This window comes from Acinonyx jubatus, chromosome A2, assembly GCF_027475565.1.
Source record: "Acinonyx jubatus isolate Ajub_Pintada_27869175 chromosome A2, VMU_Ajub_asm_v1.0, whole genome shotgun sequence".
NCBI lineage: Eukaryota > Metazoa > Chordata > Mammalia > Carnivora > Felidae > Acinonyx > Acinonyx jubatus.
This window is the reverse complement of record NC_069383.1, coordinates 101893010-101910191: the sequence shown is the minus strand read 5'-3', so window position 1 is coordinate 101910191 and position 17182 is coordinate 101893010. Positions and strand designations below refer to the sequence as shown.

The 17182-nt window shown below is 56.9% G+C and overlaps 1 protein-coding gene across 9 annotated transcripts in view; it reads right to left on the bottom strand.

Moving 5' to 3' along the window:
• The window catches only part of GRB10 (growth factor receptor bound protein 10), a 182866-nt gene that overhangs the window by 52230 nt on the left and 113454 nt on the right, over positions 1 to 17182 (bottom strand). For 7 of the 9 annotated variants that reach the window (XM_053218700.1, XM_053218702.1, XM_053218703.1 and 4 more), the window contains 2 exons: positions 15472 to 15691; positions 9157 to 9298 (listed from right to left, as the gene is read on the bottom strand). In XM_053218700.1, the coding sequence (XP_053074675.1) occupies positions 9157 to 9298; positions 15472 to 15691 (362 nt within the window). The remainder of the gene's footprint in view (positions 1 to 9156; positions 9299 to 15471; positions 15692 to 17182) is intronic. The other 2 variants (XM_053218707.1, XM_053218705.1) reach the window with 1 other exon arrangement.

The following is a 17182-nucleotide window of genomic DNA, read 5'->3' as shown; positions in this document are numbered from 1 at the left end:
TTCCCTACAGGATTTTTCAGATCCTCCGTAACCCAATGCGAAATGTGAATTTCCAGGAAGGTGACAGAATGCAATCCTCCCCAAACAGACGTACAGGTTCTTTCCCACAACTCCAGTAACAGGGATTCCAGAAAGCACAGGATGAGCAAAGCAGGTGCGAGGGTCTCCGTCCGCTCGGCACTGCACAAGGGGAGGCAGAAAGCCGGGAGAGCCAGCCGCCACTCCACGACTCCGGTCTCCGACCCAGAAGGACTGACGGGGGGCCCATCCCCTGGAAGAACACGTCACAGCCTCCTGATGGGCGAGGGACACGGTTGCAGCAGCCACAGAAACTCACAAACACAACTCAGGGCTGCTCATGGGCCCACGTTCCTCTGGTTCTTGCACAAATTCGCAAGGAAGGCGGAGCCAATCCATGGGGCCGTGACATGCTTGTTGACACGTCTGTGTCGCACTAGACGCCCCGAAGGCTCTCAGCCTCAGAGCCCACTGGAGCAGCACCTCAGCCAGGACCACCAGGACAGGTGCCAAATGGGAACATCCCTGCTCCCAGGGCCTCCTGTGGTCATGGTGGCATCGTGCGCCACGGCAGAAGGAATGGGCCGTGACAGGATCTATGTGGCCCGTGGGCTCTCCTTGCTTGGTGTGGCTGAGTTCACACGTGCCCTCGGAAGGAATAAAAGGTGACGTAAACGTCCACTTTGGTTTAGTATTTCCTGTTTGTTTGGAGCGCTGCTGTGGCTCCCTGGGAAAACCATGGACTTGAAGCTCGGGCTCGCTGCTCGGTGGGACCATGACGAACACCAGGCTTTCCCAGAGTGTGAGGGGTGGCGCTGGGCTTCAGAGACCTGGGCCCGTCCCTACTGGGGCCTCTCAGCAGAAAGGGAGACGGGGCTCCCTGCGCTGCCCCCCAAGACGCCCCCAAGGGGTATCAACCATCTTTCTGCTGAGTGAAGTGTGTCGGAGAGGTAACTAGCAAAGTTCGTCACCTGAAATTTTAAAAACCAGCAGTTTATGTTCCTACAGGACAACTGGTGGCGGATGGGCAAAGACGCAGAAATAGGGTGACGTCCCCCCATTCGAGGGAGGGGCAGGGCTCCGGTGGGGGATGATGGTGGCAGCTATGAGGAAACAGGCAGCGAAGGCAGGAAGCCAGTCTGAGGAACAAAGAGTCAACAGGGCTTTGTCTCCGCGAGCGACGGGGAAGACCTGATCCGTACAGACAGACCCTCGTGTCGGTAAAGCGACTATCATTGGACAGCAGCGACTGCTCGGTCCCACTGGGGGCCCGAGCACTGTTCTCCCGGGCTCCTGTCCCAAGATGACCCTGTGCCTTCCCCAAATGTCCAAACAGCACTGGGCGGCCACCGGTCACCTGGCTCGCGATGCGTCACTGAGACCCTGGCTCCAACGTGCTCTGATCCCTGAAGGCACCAGAAAGGAGACACGGGCCCGTTTTGGAGGCGCTAAGACAAAGAGGGCTGGCCCGGCGTTGGATGAGGCTGATGAGAAGTTACTAGGCTCCAGGGTGATGCTGGCCCACCTGGGCGAATCGGATGGCGGGGCATCGCCACGCCGGCACATTCCTCGAAGTCAGCTGCACTTGGCCACGGTGGCTGCTTTTTCTGGCCAGAGACAGGCTAATGTAAGCAGCACATTCATTAAATGGTAGTTAAAGCCTCGGGAGACCCGCTTTTGATCATTAGTAATGTGCAAACCCCAATGCGAGGCAATTAATTCAGTTCCAGAAAATTAATTCTTAACAGTAAGCAGAGGGAGGAAACCAAGTGGGAGCTAAGACAATACTCATGCCCTATCAAAAGCGGGGTTAAGTATGTGATTAATTGTGTTTGAATAACAAACGGAGAAGCCTGCTGTCCTAAGTCACCGTGCACCTGCACAGAAACTGTTACTGGCTGAGAGGAAGGCCATCCTAGACAGAGCCTTCCAGATGTTTCCATCGAGCTGTGAAGGCTGGCCTTAAATTCGGAAACCGAGACATTTCTAACAGCATCACTGTTCTTTTCTTAACCTGTGTTCCCTGCGTGGCTCTCTTGCCCTCCCCCCCGCCATCCCCTGTCCCCACCAATTCTCAGCATCTCAGTACACCTGCCTCAGGCACTCACTCATGGCTCCTGCTTCCTGCCCATGGATCGTCCTAGTGTCCCTCGCCCCACAGCTCGACTTCACTCTGTCCGGCTGGGAAGCAGCGCGTGCCACACGCTGCCTCAGTTTCTCCCTCTGCCACTTAACAATTCGGGGCCCCTGGCGCACGGACCGGTGTGTGAACAGAGCCTTCTGGTGCACACACAGCCACGGCTGCAGAGGAGGACACAAGTTCCTGGACACAGGACAAGGTTGGCCGTGGCAGCTGTCCCCCCGCCCCTAGACCTGCTGTTACAACAAAGTAAATGTCCTTACAACGGCAGCCAATCACGCCCTTTGCTTCTTGAGGCCAAAGGCACCCGACGGGGCACGTAAGCATGAAGTCCCTGACTTGCTGGGGCCACAGATGCCAGCGGCTGTAGGGATGCCACGTAGATGGTGTCAGCGCTGTGGGGTCTGGCAGCCTCTCCAGCGGCCTCCTCTGTCCCAGGCACGTGACAGCCCCCACCCCAGGGCCGGCCCACCAGAGGAGGGGTAGCTTCCACAAAGGAACGGAGCCTCCTGCTTGGAGAGGCCGTTCTCTCCGATGGCTGCAGTCGAGCAGAGGCTCCTGCTTACGTGCAACATGAGCTTCCTGTCTTGCTCTAACCGCGGCGCAATGAGGGCTGTTCCAGAACATGCACCGACCTGCCAACACTTCTTATTCAAAACCCTTTTAAGTAGGTTTCTTTTGTATGCTCTTTATTTTTGAGGTGGGGGGGCAGAGGAGGGGCAGAGAGAAAGAGAGAGACAGAGGATCCCAAGCAGGCTCTCTGCGTACACGAGGGGTGTGAGAATTAACTGTGCGGTAACCACCGTGAGACAGGCGCCAGAAAACACACACAAGGTCTTCCCGGTGGAGTCCCTCAGGACCCGCACGTGACAGCCAGTCCAGTGTCCCCTGAGGCACTGGAAGCCTCCCCCTGGTCCATCCCGGAGTGCAGAGAAGCTGTTTCTTAGGCTCTCCCGTGACCCTCTTATGGGCACACCCTTAAAGGAGTTCCATCCCTAAGGGAATCTAACGCAGCCATCGCCACTTTACAGATTTCCTGCAGGATCCCTGTGCATTCCTGGTTCTCAGATTTTTAGTTGTCAGTTCACACAAAGCACTCATTTCCAGGGCTACTTGCTACCTGCCTCTGAGACCAAGGACCCAAGAGAAGGGCTGGGGTCTGCCCTGGGGCTGGTGGCAGGAGCCACCTCCCCACACAGCCTGGAAGGGGTGAGGGCACCTCCATACGAGCAGGTGGCCCTGCAGGGGTGCCTGGGCAACGTGCTCTCCCGAGGGGCACGACACCCTGAGTGACCTCCAGCCTCTGCGCCCAGAGAGATGGATCAGGAGACACCCACACCCACCAGTGTTGCTCAGGAACAGTCCCGAGAGCTCCGCTTTCCCAGGGAAGTCACACTGACCCTGCGACCGGAGCAGGATTTTCACCTACGCAGGCCTTCTCTGCCCCACACCCTATCCTTCTGAGTCTCTCTCCGATTGGATTGGGGGTCATCAATCCAGTAAGGGGCCGGGCCTCTGGACAGCCGGGGTCAGCTGTCCCCGAGTGCACAAGGCTTCCCCATGAGGGCCGGGGGATCCTCACCCAGCACCCCAGGAGGACAACATTGTCTGCACTAACCTCTCTCCCACGACGTTCTAGTACAATGGAGACAGGCGGTGACTGTGGGCTGGGGCTGAGGCTAAGGCAGGGAGCACGAACACACCTGTCAGTGTCCCTTGAAGGGAGGGGTTCACCTCTGATCACCTGGGACCTGGGCCAGGATCCCCTCCAGCCCCTGGATCTGCAGGCTGGCTCCAGGCACATTGATGGTCACATCCTCGACTCAGATGGCCTGGCCAGGAAGACGAGCCATCTCCCATCAGGCCAAGGGCACTGTGCCTCTCTCTGGTTCCTGGGCTCTGGCTGAAGCTCAAAGAGATGCCCTTGGCCTCTGCGGGGCACAGGGCAGGCACTGCACCCTCTGTTGGACCCTCGTCACTGGCACTGAGCCAGGCACGCAGCAGGCACTCAAGAGTTGCTGTCAGATAAACGCACGCCGCACCAAGCTACGGACAGACACAAAACAGGCATGGCTCAGGGAGAAGACTGCAGTGGGTCTGATGCACTTGACTTATCAAGACACAAAGAAGGACCAACGTTCTCTCGGTCCACAGGGCACCGAGAACAAAGAGAGTGTCGTCAAAGAAGCCCGGAGACACCGTCTAGACCGTAGGATGCGATTCAGGCGTAAGGCTCAGTCTCACGGCTCGTGATCTTTGCTGTAACAATCACCCTTCTCCACGCAACGGCCTGTCTTTTCCAAATGACTCACCAAGTAGTTAAAAATGCCCTTGTTGATTTTTTACCGCAAAATGTCACTTTCCGGATATTGACCAAGTTTCACGACCCTCTAGGGGACAGAATGTTATCAAAGATTTTCTTCGGCCTCTGCAACTCTGGTAAATGTTGGATGAGACGTTATTAAACAGCTTAATTAAGTCATTCAGATAAATTATTTGTTGTCACCAAAATGACAGAATGATGTCCTTCACAGAAGCCGTACCTTCAAACAAGATTCACTCATCTCTATAATAAACTGGAAAGACTCCACGTAAAACCACAGCCACGGGTACTAACTAGACTCTCACGGGGCAAAGGGGTACTTCTTCCAACACAAACCACACTTCATGATTTCATTTTACCGCCCATGAACAAATACGCCCCCAAGTGCTCTCCCTACTGGTGAAGCCATAAAGCTAAATGAAAATCACTTGACTCTGGTTTAAAATATTAACAAAGTGGGGCGACTGGGTGGCTCAGTCGGTTAAGCATCCGACTTTGGCTCAGGTCATGATCTTGCGGTTCGTGAGTTCAAGCCCCGTGTCAGGCTCTGTGCTTGATGGCTTAGAGCCTGGAGCCTGTTTCAGATTCTGTGTCTCCCTCTCTCTCTGCCCCTCCCCCGTTCATGCTCTGTCTCTCTCTGTCTCAAAAATAAAATAAAAACGTTAAAAAAAATTAAAAAAAATAAAAATAAAAATAAAAAATATTAACAAAGAAACCAAATGTCACTGCTTTAAAATTCACGTAACGCAATCAAACAAGCAGAAAACCTGACAAGCGGGTGTCTTAAGATGATCCCTAGAGCACGCACTAGCCTGGGAGGACCCACACGGGAGGCGCAGACGTCACTGTCACTGGGGTTCGGAGGTGCACTGGGCTCACAGGCTCCAGATGCAGGAGACATTCCCAGCGACTCCCGACATCGGCCAGGCTGCTGACTCAACAGTGAGCGGCTCACGGGTCAGGTCTGGGAGCAGGTGGAGGCAGGTGCAGGTATGGAGCCGGGGTGGGGCCGAGGTCACCTGTCCTGTGCTGCTTCTGTGGGCAGTGGTGCACGGCGGGCAGGTGGGCAGCGGTGGGGGCCCACCAAAGCTCCGCCCCTTTATGGTGAAAGCCAGGGGGCCAACATGGGGGCGGCAGACAGCCTGTCAGGACCCCAGATCTAGGCCGGGAAGCAGAGCTGGCAGGAAGGAACAGCGACTGTCAGGGGCTGGTCCCCACACAGTGAAGTCTCATCTACACGGTTTTAAGGCTTCTGGTGGCAGAGGGGGTGGGGGTGCCAGGACGCTCACGAGAAACTCCAGGACTCTCCAGTCTCCACTGGCTCCAGCTGTGGGTTCGCACAGCACGGACTCCTCACAGCTCCCAAGAGTCTGAGACCAGGCAGGGTGGGGTTCTGCTGGGAGCCCTTTCCTGGCCCCTAGACGGCCACCTTCTCCCTGCCACCTGCGGCAGACAGAAGTCGTGCACTGCTTGCTTGTCCCATAAGGGCACTGGTCCCACCGTGGGGGCCCCAGTCCACACCCTCATCTAAACCCGCCTATCTCCCGAAGGCGCTCCCCTCCCCCCGTGCTATCCTGGCGGGGGCAGGGCTGCAATGTGGACTGGGGGGGGGGGGGGGTGGTGCCACAAACACAGAGTCCACAACATCGCCCCGACTGTGCAGACATGGGCCGGCTCAGGCGAGGACCGGCCACAGGGAAGACACAGACCCTGACAGGGTCAGCGTGGGAGGACCTCCATGGCCTGACCAGGGGTGTCTGCACCCCCAGGGATGCTGCTGAGAGTTCCCGATCCTTCCTGGCAGAGTAATGACTTCCTCTGGTTCATCACTGCCACCTACTCCATCACCTTCACCTGATGATATGACACTAAGCTCCCCAAGGGCTTTCCAGCTTCAGGATCTGGACGCAGCAGGGCTCAAAGGTGACAGCTGAAGTTTGGGCACGGGAGGGGTCAGAAATGCCCCCAGAGTGTTGTGACTGAAGGCTCCTCTACCCCAGGGACAGCCCCTGGCTGAATTCTCTGTGTCCTCCTCTGAGTGGAGAACCCGGCTGCCTCCCCCACCCCCGTGGGGTAACCAGCCTGCAGCTCGCATGTCTCCAGAGGAACCCCACCGGGCAGGCGACATAATGACACCCCCAGGAGCCTGCAACCTTATCAGCGTGCCTACTGCCCCCCAGCTATCTGTCCCGGGGTCCTGCATGCAGCCACAGGGGCTGTCCCGCCAGGCAGGGGTCTTGTGCACCAGGCGGGCGCCCCCCATACCATGGCGCCCCCCACACCACGGACGGCACCCAGCCCACATCACAGCACTCGCTCTCCAGAGCTGGGTGCAGGGACGCTGCACCTGACACTCCTGCCCCCGAGCATCTGGAAAGGGTCGCTGGAAAAGGAAGGTGAAGGCAGGCTGCCAGGATATTGGAAGAACAGTGTGGAACAGCGTAGCCACAGTACCTCGGGCAGGACGGGTTTCCCTTCTGCACGGCTGTTCAAACCTCTGACTCGGGGACAGGTAGAGGCTGCTTCGGACTGCCTCGCTGTCCCGAAGGGAAAATCGGCTCTCTTCTTTTCCCACGCTGGCCACGCTGTGCTCAGCCAATGAGGCGATGTGATGGGGCCTCCTGTTTATAAGGACTTCGGAAGAGCCCGGCTGGACAGGATCCAGCTGCTCCCTCTGACTTCGTGTGAAAGGAGCTGGATCACCAAGCATCCCTTCCCCTCGAGGCAAGTGGGGAGAAGGGGCCCAAACGCCTTTGACTTTGACCGTAGGCAGCGACGCCCTCACCGTCTGGGACCAAGAGGCTGTGTGTGCGGCATCTCTAGCCTTCGGGGTGACCGCGGTGTCGGTGCCCACGCCACGGGGCTCCGAGAGCGAAGGTCAGAACCTGGGGGGGGATGGGCTGCGTCCCCCTGGGCCGGTTCCAACACGAGGAGCGTGGACTTCCCACCAGTACAGCAGAGTGTGAAGCATCCTTCCTGTGTCTGCTGGGCCAGCTAGCCGGAGGGAAACAGGCGACAGAGACACAGACACCAGTGCAGACACTCTGATCCCGAGGAAAACAGCAGGCAAAATTTCCAAGTTTCCGGATTCTGCGGAGAGTTGGACAGCCCGTGGGGGTGGAGGCCTGCTTTCTTGCCAACCGCGGCGGGAGCCAGAAAAAATTTTCCCGGTCGGGTGACGCTGTAAACAAGCTGGGTGACCAATCCACAGACAGCCTGTCTAGACCCTTATTTGAAGCAGAAGGTCACCAGTGGGGCAGACGTCCCAGATGTCCTGGAGGCATGTGACAAGGAGCCGCAGCCCCGCCAGCCGGCCAGCGCTGACTCTGGGACAGGGACACTTACCTCACCTCCTGAGTGTTGATGGCGGGACCGCGCAACCCACCCTGGAGGCGCAAGGTCAGGACTCAGGAGCTGGCGAGGGAGCCTGAGACCTGAGAGGGCAGGCCTTGCGTGGTGGTGGCACGGGGTGGGTGGGTGTGCAGAGCACGGGGGGGGGGGCGGGGAGGGGGGCGGCTATCACGCTTGAGGGCAGCAAAGGTAGGACAGTGCAGACAGAATGAAAGAGCATGATTCTAGGAGGCAAAGAAACTTCTGGAATATACTTGGTGCAAAGAAAGATTATCAAGATCCCAGGAGACACTTGGTGTAATGGCTGAAATCAGAAGTTCTGGATCCTGACGTCAGCTCCAAGCCAGCCTCACTGCTCACACTGGGGGTTCATGCCCAGCCCCACCACACACACTGGGGTCCCGCCCAGCCCCAACAATTAAAGCTGGGTTTTAGTTTCCCAACTGAAACGGAGAACATTTGTACCTGACTCTTAGGGGTGTTCTGAGGAGTAAGCGAACAAATAAACATGGAAACTACTTAGAACAACAGCTGGCATACAGGGATCACTCCGTGAACGTTAGAGGTTACTGTCATCATGATATTTACATCCCCCCCAACACACACACACCCACACACATACACACAGTATAGCATCACTGGGTCTCCCTCCCAGGCCTGCAACCCACTGCGGCCCAGGCCATGCCAACCTGGACGGGCGGAGCCACCAGCCCGTTTCTCTGACAAGCTGACCACTGACGATACGACACTGGGTAAGTTACTGAAGCTCTCTGTTAACTGGGTAAGTTACTGAAGCTTCCTCTCAGAGGTCAAAGGCTATATAATATCCAGCTCACGGTGCTACTTTTAAGGCAGAAACCTGTTAGTTTAAAAAGGTGGCTGTCATCTTCTGGGTCAAAGTTTTTCTGCCTTGCACAGATCATATTCCAGATCAGGAATATACTACGGAAAGCCGTCAACTACGCTCAAGTTCAGGTGCCTGAGGAACGCCTCACTTATCCAGAGTTCCTGGCCAGTGAAGGTGATGTGGCAGGGGAATTCTTTTCAGGAAACTAAATAAAACTCGTTTTTTAGCACCAAGTTGTTTTCTTAATCACTTTTATGAGGCTCCTTCTGAAACAGGTAGATACATCTCTGACTTAACAAATGAACTCGGGCCAATGAATCAGAAAGCTTTATAAGGCAAAAATACAGTAGCAAGAGGAAAAGAATGAAAAGATCCCACAATTACCCTACCCTCCCTTCTGAAAACAATGAGCCAGCACATCTGTCCTCACCCCGCAGCCCGGTGGCCTGCCACTCGAACCCGGGACCGCACGCTCACCTGTTTTGCAGCCGCCTGGCTGGGAGGTAAGGAGCCCCTCGTCAGCAGCGGGGGGCTCCCAGGGCCGCAGAGCTCGGGGAAAGGGTTGGGGATGGCCGGCAGAGATGACGTTCTGAACTGTTCACCTTCTTCCTGCAGGCGTCTGGGAGGAGAGACACAACCGCTCATTAAAAGCTGCCATCCCCCGACACGACCCAGCCGTCCCACGTCCGGGGGTGTCCCCAAGGAAACTAAAGATGGACTCACTCCTGTGTTCCCAGCGGGACTGGTCACATCAGTCCCCTGGGGGGTCCACCAATGCGGGAACGGATAAACAAAACATGGTCTATCCACATGAGGGGACACTACTGAGCCCGACCGAGGAAGGGAATTCTGACGCACGGTGACAACCAGGATGAACCCTGAGGACACTGTGCTGGGTGAAATCAGCCAGTCACAAAAGGGCGGATCTTGTACAATCCTACTTCTGTGAGGTACCTAGGGTCTCCAGGCCCCTAGCTAGTACAATGGAAAATGCCAGCGACTGGTGGGAGGGGAACGGGGAGTCACGGTTTCACGGGGAGAGAGCGTCGCTTCTGCAGGATGAGCAAGTTCTGGAGATAACAACGGAAGCATAGGCACCGCCACGAGATGGAGCACTTAAAAACGGCTGCACGCATTGTACCACAACCAAGAGTTTTGTTTTCTGTTTTTTTCCCCCATTCTCAGACTCAAAGGGTACAGATTCCCTCACCCATTAAACAGCTGGGGAGGACATTTAATGCTCCAAGGGGCGCCTGCGGGGCTCAGTTCACCAAGCATCCAACCTCGGCTCAGGTCATGGTCTCACGGTCTGTGAGTTTGATCCCCGTGTCGGGATCGCTGTTGTCAGCACAGTACCCGCTTCGGATCCCCTGTCCCTGTCTGTCTGCCCCTCCCCCACTAACACTCTCTTTGTGTCTCTCTTAAAATAAATAAACTTTAAAAAAACAAAACAAAACCACGCTCTGTGTATGACACATCCTAGACGTCTTCTCCAAGCACCTCATGGATTCTGTTCCCTGAACACTGATGTGTGAAGACGTTCTGCGAGTAAGAGCGCTTTCACGAGAACAGCTACGTTCGATGGCCTTGAAGCCAGCACTCGTCCAGACATGTGAAAACGTGAGAAGAGGCTCCCCCGTGTCCTCATCTGGGCTGTGGGATGAGTGCTTGCTTACACAAAAAAGGCTGTTGGCACCGAATCGGAAATAAAGGCCGCGAGCAGCCGTCCTCCCCAGGACACGGAAGCCCATCTTTCCGTCACAGCCACTGCGGAGTGAGGACCAGGCGGCCTACTTGTTGGCATTTCCTCCCAAGAACGCAAAACCCACTCGTCACAGGGCAAAGCCAAACACACACAGGGTGACGAATCAGATGCAGTTATGAAAACAGAAGAATAAAGTTCAAAGTCGAAGGACAAAGGGCTACAAAGTGCCCCCTCTGTTTCCTTTCCCGGGGTCCTGTGAGGGCTTCCTGTCCACACTGCCGGGGCTTCCCCAGGGTCCTCCCGTCCACACTGCCGGGGCTCCCCCGGGATCCTCCCGTCCACACTGCCGGGGCTCCCCCGGGGTCCTACCGGTGGCTTCCTATCCACACTGCTGAGGCTTTCCCGTGGTCCTGCGGGGGCTTCCTGTCCACACTGCCGGGGCTTCCTGTCCACACTGCCGGGGCTCCCCCGGGGTCCTCCCGTCCACACTGCCGGGGCTCCCCCCGGGGCCCTGCCGGGGCTTCCCGTCCACACTGCCAGGGCTTCCCTGGGAGCGGAGCCCCTGTGCTCTGGAGGGCAACACTGCCCACTGTCCAGACACCCACCTGAGCAGCGGCGTGAGCCCTGCTGCCGCTCAGTATCCCTGGTCCTCGGTGACATAAGCCCCGAGAAGCCCCTGTAGGTGGAGTCTTCCAAGAATTTTTTGGACTCCTTTTACAGTGTGACGAAATTAACGATCCATTCGCTTTCTTGGGAGTTTTGCCACTACAGAACTGCAGCGATCACTTTACAGGTTCTCTGTTTACCAAGCGATCCTGATGCGTGAGGGGCCCGCCCAGCCGTTCCAGGGGGACCAGGATGCACCCATCTACGGCGTGCACGCTCCTGGGGCGGGAATGGGGTCAGTGCCGGGGGGGTGCCGCGGCCCCCCTGAGGCGCCCCCATAACATCCCAGAAAGCGGATGTGCGCTGTCAGGGAATCCCACTCTTCCCACACCAGCCTCTGTCACGGCCAAGTGCCTGGCTCACTCGCTGTCCCTTGTCCTATGGAGCAAGAGAGGAGGAGGAGAGCCCCGACGACCACTGACCAGTGACTCTCCTGAAGCACAAGGATAAAAGTCTGTTCCGACTCACATACAAGACGCCAATGTTCTGATGCTCTAAAGTTCCCAGAAACTTCTCTGAACAGGGTTGTTCTGAAAACCTTTAAAAGCGGTGTGTTCGGGGCGGGGGGGGGGGGGGGGGGGAGGGGGGGGGGACCTGGGTGGCTCAGTCGGTTAAGCTCTGACTTCAGCTTAGGTCATGATCTCACGGTTCGTGAGTTCGAGCCCCAGTTCAGGTGAGCCTTGCTTCTCTCTGCCCCTCATGGGATTCTCTCTCTCTCTCTCTCTCTGCCCTTTGCTCACTTTCACCCTCTCTTTCTCTCTCAAAATGAATGAATGAATGAATGAATGAATGAAAGCTGTGTTTTTTAGGGCAGTGTATGGTACTGTACCATTATACATTATACATTTGTCCAAACCATACAATGTCCAACACCAAGAGCGAACCCTCAGGTAAACCACGGGCTTTGGCTGATGACGATGTGTCCACGCAGGCTCGCCAACTGTGACAAAGGTACCACCTGGTGGGGAATGTGGGTAATGCAGGAAGCTGTGCATGTGTGGGCAAGGGGGTGGGTACATGGGAGACATTTAGAAATTTCTCTCAATTTTGCTATGAACCTAAAACTGATCTTTCAAAAATTAGTCTTTATTAAAAAACAAAACAAAACAAAACAAAACAAAAACAGACAACATGCTAAGTCAGCAAGGCTGGACACACAAGGGGGTCACACCCTGTAGGATTCCCTTTTGATGAAGCAGCCAGAACAGGTGAATCCGTAGCAACAGAAAGCATGCGAACTGGTGGTTGCCAGGGGCTGTGGGAAGGGGTGTGGAGACACGGTTAATGGGTACGGGTTTCCTCTTGTGCAGGGAGAACATTCCAGAACTAAGTAGAGGTGGTGGCAGCTCAATGCTGGGGAGTCTACTAAACGCGCCTGAATTGTACACTTTAATTTTTTAATGTTTATTATTTTTGAGAGAGAGTACAAGTGGGGGGGGGGAGAGGGGGAGAGGGAGAGGGAGAGAGAGAGGGGGGAGGGAGGGAGGGAGGGAGGGAGGGAGGGAGAGAGAGAGAGAGAGAGAGAGAGAGAGAGAGAGAGAATCCCAAGCAGGCTCTTTGCGGTCAGCACAGAGCCCGATGTGGGGCTCGAACTCACAAACTGTGAGATCATGACCTGAGCTGAAATCAAGGGTCGGACGCTTAACCGACTGAGCCACTCAGGTGTCCCTGAACTGGACACTTGAAGTGATTACTTTTATGTGATGTGAATTCCACGTCAATACGTTATTCTTAAAAATTAAAAGGACGAGAAAAGTCCCACGTTGGCTTCCCAGCAGTGCACAAGCATTGGCCACAGCAAAACGAGGGACACTACACGAGGCCGGAGAACGTCCCAGCTCCAGAGGCTGCATCCCTGCCCAGTTATGGAGCGAGACGCGGAAAGGGGGCGAAGATGCAGGGATGCTGGGGGTCGGGGACGAGAACGGCCGGGCCTGGGCTCCGCCGCCTGCCTGGGCTACAACGTGCCCCCTGCTTTCCCTGCTGTCCGCCCCCTCAGGATCAGCCAGCCCAGCCGCAGCCTCTTCCAGGAAGCCCACTTCTCCTTCCCCAGTGTCTGCTCTGCACCTGCCTCTGTCTGTGCCCCACACCCCACTCTGCGGGTCTCAGACACAGCGCCACACCCAGTGGGTTCTGAGCCGGTCAGGACCCCTCCACCTGGGTTTGCATCAGGACTCCCTACTCACCAGGTGTGGGCCTGTCACGTCCCCCAGTGCCTCAGTTTCCTCACCTGGGCAATGAGGCCCACGACATCACCCGCCTCGTAGCGTTGTGGTGGCCACTGTATCAGCTAGTAAGTGAGGACTCGAGAGAGACCATACACAGGAAGTGCTCAACATAAAGCCTCACTTACAAAAGAAATCTTTGGGTATCCCGTATTGGTCACCCCATTTTTTAAACACATCCAAAAGTAAGATGCCCTGTGGCGCACGCCTGCCCCGTGCACCCCCGTGGGACCTAACACAGGCAACCCCAGGACATAGGGCTGAGATCGGCCCAAACTTTAGCTCAAGGGCCCCGGGCAACGAACAGGCCCAGGTCTGCCTGTACCAACCTCTGCGCTGACTCAGCTCTGGGCACCGTCACTGTTGGGGCTGCGACCCCGTCTTCCCAGGGCCTCCCACCCTTCCAGGGATGGGTGACTGAGAGACCCCAGACCCCAGCCACATGGAGAAAAGTCTCCCTCCAGACTGAGCTCCACAGGGGCCAAGAGAACAGGACTGATGCTCAAGAAAGCACAGGCAGGTATAAACACCAGGACGACGGAGGGGAGGAAAGGCAGGAAGCCGAGAGGCGGCCGACCGCAGGCCGCAGAGCTGCTACACCCCCCCTGCAGACAGCTCTGAGTTCCCCAAGACACAACAGGCTACCTTGGCAAGAGAGTTACCCAGCTGCAGAAGACCTGGGATGTCAGACCAGAAAGAGCCTCACAGAAGTTTCTGGAAGCAGAGAGGACCACCTTGCCCTATCCCCATCCCAAGGAAAGGAAGCGAGATCCCCAGGAGATGCAGTGCTGAGGAACCACCAGCCCGAAGAACCCCAGCCTGACCGAGGCCCAAGATGGAGGGCCCCGCACAACCTTGCACTAGAAAGTGCAGGGAGGCAGGGAGGCTGGCCTCGGTCCCTCGCCCGCTCCCATCCCTCCACTGTCACCTGAAAACCTCCAGAGCCAACAGTGACCGGGCGGCGGCCACACCGGTCCACCCACCTCCCGGGCCCCGGAGACGGGGTAGAGACACCCTCAGTGCCCTGCCCCTCCCCCTCCCAAATCCGGGTGTGACAACTCCCATCCATCCCCCTCTTCATCGGGGTCAGGACACCACCGTCTCTAGGCTGGTCCTCGAAACGGCCTCCAAATCAGCCGTGGTCTAGCCCACCACCCCGACACCCGGCTGCCAGAATTATCTGCCAGAACCGCAACCCCATCTCCTCGCTCGCCTGTTCAAATCCTTTCCCCGTCTCTCCCCTTGAAGGGCTCAGAGACGCCTCCGGGATCTAGCCCGCACCTGTCAGGATCATCTTGTGTGCAAAGCACCCCGTGGAGGCGTGACAGACGCGCAAAACGCTGTACGTGTTTGACGTGAATGACCAGGTGTGTCGTAAGTAGACACGCGATCTGTCGCCAGTCCGGCTTGTCATCACCCACAGCCTGCAACCGCTCCCTCTGCCTTTATCGCTACTGCGGAAGCTCTTCCTTCCTTGCACAGCAGCGCCGTCACGCGTGGGCTCCGTGCCGCAGGACGTCCTAGGACTGACTCGTCTTGTAAAACCAACACTCTGAACGCTCAGTCCCGTATCTCCTGATTCCCCCCTTCCCGTGGCCCTGGCATCCAACACTCCTACCCTCTGCGTCTAGAAGTTCAGCCACCTTAGAGGCGACACGTGAGTGCGACCATGTGGCACCGTCCTTCTGCGACAGGCTCATTCACTTACAGTGCTGTCCACGTTGGCATCAACGGACGGCTCGGTGAGGAAAACGCAGAACACGCAATGCCGTGTCGTGCGGCCATACCAAAAGGGAGGAAGTTTTGCCCCTCGGGACAACGAGAATCCTCTCTTCTGCTCACGAAATCTCTTCTCCCCGCCCGCCACCCACCGACTCCCACTCACCCTTCAACACCCAAATCCGAGATCTGCCGCCTCCAAGGAAGCCCAACCCCCCACCCTGCTTCCCACCAGCCCCTCCCCCCCAGCCCTGGTATTTCCAGGAATACAAATGGAATGCGTCCACGGGTCTGAGGTGGCACATGTCTGACAGCCCCCGGGGACACCACTGCCCCAGGTCCCCCCACCCCACCCCACTCTGGGCACGGGCTGCACAGAGACAAGGAACGTGTCTACGCAGCAGGGGGCGCTATTGTGTCCGTGCGATGGCCCTCCCTTGCTCTCGGAGAGGAGGCCCTCCAGGCCCCAGGGCCCACCTGACAGCGAGGATGTGCACAGGCTGTGAGCGCTGCACCTGCAGTCGCGGGGACGCCTGCGGCTGGAGGGACCTTGTTCCTGAGGGTGGTGGCTGGCTGCGGGCGTGCTGGCCATTCTGGAGCAGGGGTACCGTCTCTGACTGCATGCTACAGGCCGGGTACAGACTCTCCAGGGATGCGCTCACATCGTTCACCAGGGCTTCCAGGTCTACGTCATCCTCTGGGCGTTAAAGGCAAAAGCGGGGGAGAAAAAAAAAAACAAAAACAGAACAGAACAAGACAAAACTTTAGCAGCAGTGAGGGGCCATGGCCACACGGGCATCTTAGGGCTCAGGTTCCAAAACTCACAATATTTTAAACTATTAGGTGAAGGCAGAGGAGCATAACTGAGGATATACATCCCGTAAGGAATCGTATGTGTTCCATCTACTGATGTTTGCTGATATTCCAGAAGCTACTTGGTAACTACGGTCCAGCCGCATTCCCAGCGGCTGCACACACCCTTCGGAGCACCTGCCTAGCTCACACCCCCTTTGGGGTGGACGGGCCACACGCAGTCACAGCTGCACAGCCTCAGGTGGCCAGACCACAGGTGGACATCGAGCTCTACTTAGGCAAGTCAGGCCTTCTCCCTTCCCTGAAATTCTAGCAGTGAAAGAGAGACACAAGAACAGAACAGCACCCAGCACAGACAGCAGCCTGGGCCAGCTAAGAGCTCCAGGAGGGCCCAAGCCACACAGACCGGCTCACGGGTGGCTGCGGATCAATCATGCACCTGCAGACCTCCAGGTGCCCTCGACTGGCCTGGGAGCCTGAGGAAGCCTGTCCTCACAGAAGGCCCGAGGCAGACGCAGAGAGAGAGAAGCACAGGGAATGCCGGATGGAAGGTCAGAAAATAGCAGAGGCACACACAGAGACTTTGATGGGAAATTCTTCGTGTCGACTTGGCTCGGTCGCCGGTATTTGGTCACACTTGATTCTAGATGTTTCCGTGCAGGAATTTTTTAGATGAGATTACCAGTTAAGTCAGTAGACTCTGAGCAAAGCAGATTGCCCTCCATAATGTGGGTGGGCCTCATCCAATCAGGTGAAGGTCCTGAAGAGAAAAAGACCACAGTCCCCAAAGGAGGGAAGATTTCTGCCTCTGGACTCAAACTGCAACTCCTCTCTGGGCCCCCAGCCTCCCGGTCGACCCCGCAGATTCTGGACGTCCAACTACACAATTGTGGGAGCCAACTCCTTAACCTGCACCTCCTTCCCCATACACGTATAAATGCACATGTTAATGGCTCTGTTTCTCTGAAGAACCCTGACTGCACACGATGAGGGGATAACCTGGCATGCCCAGAGATGTGGGAGCGCCCAGGGCGGGAGGTAGAGACAGAAACCTGGGGACACAGGCCAGGCTCTGAGCAGCCCAGCGTGACTCAGTGCGCCTTCCTGCTAACGCCCGCCCGTACTCCGGCCGTGAGCTCCATAAAGCATCCTGCATCCCCGGTCATCGTGGGCTGGGGCTACCGAGTTAGCTTCTCCTGTTTGTAACCCACTGGAAACTGACAGCACAGCCCACCTTCTCTGCATTTTCCGCTCGGTCACTTCGAACGTGGCACGTGTGAATGCGCTCCCCCACTGGGGCACTCCGCGAGTCCCCCTAACTCACAGGCCCACTTGGTCCCATAAGCGACACCTGCTCAGCCTGAGGGGCTGGGGC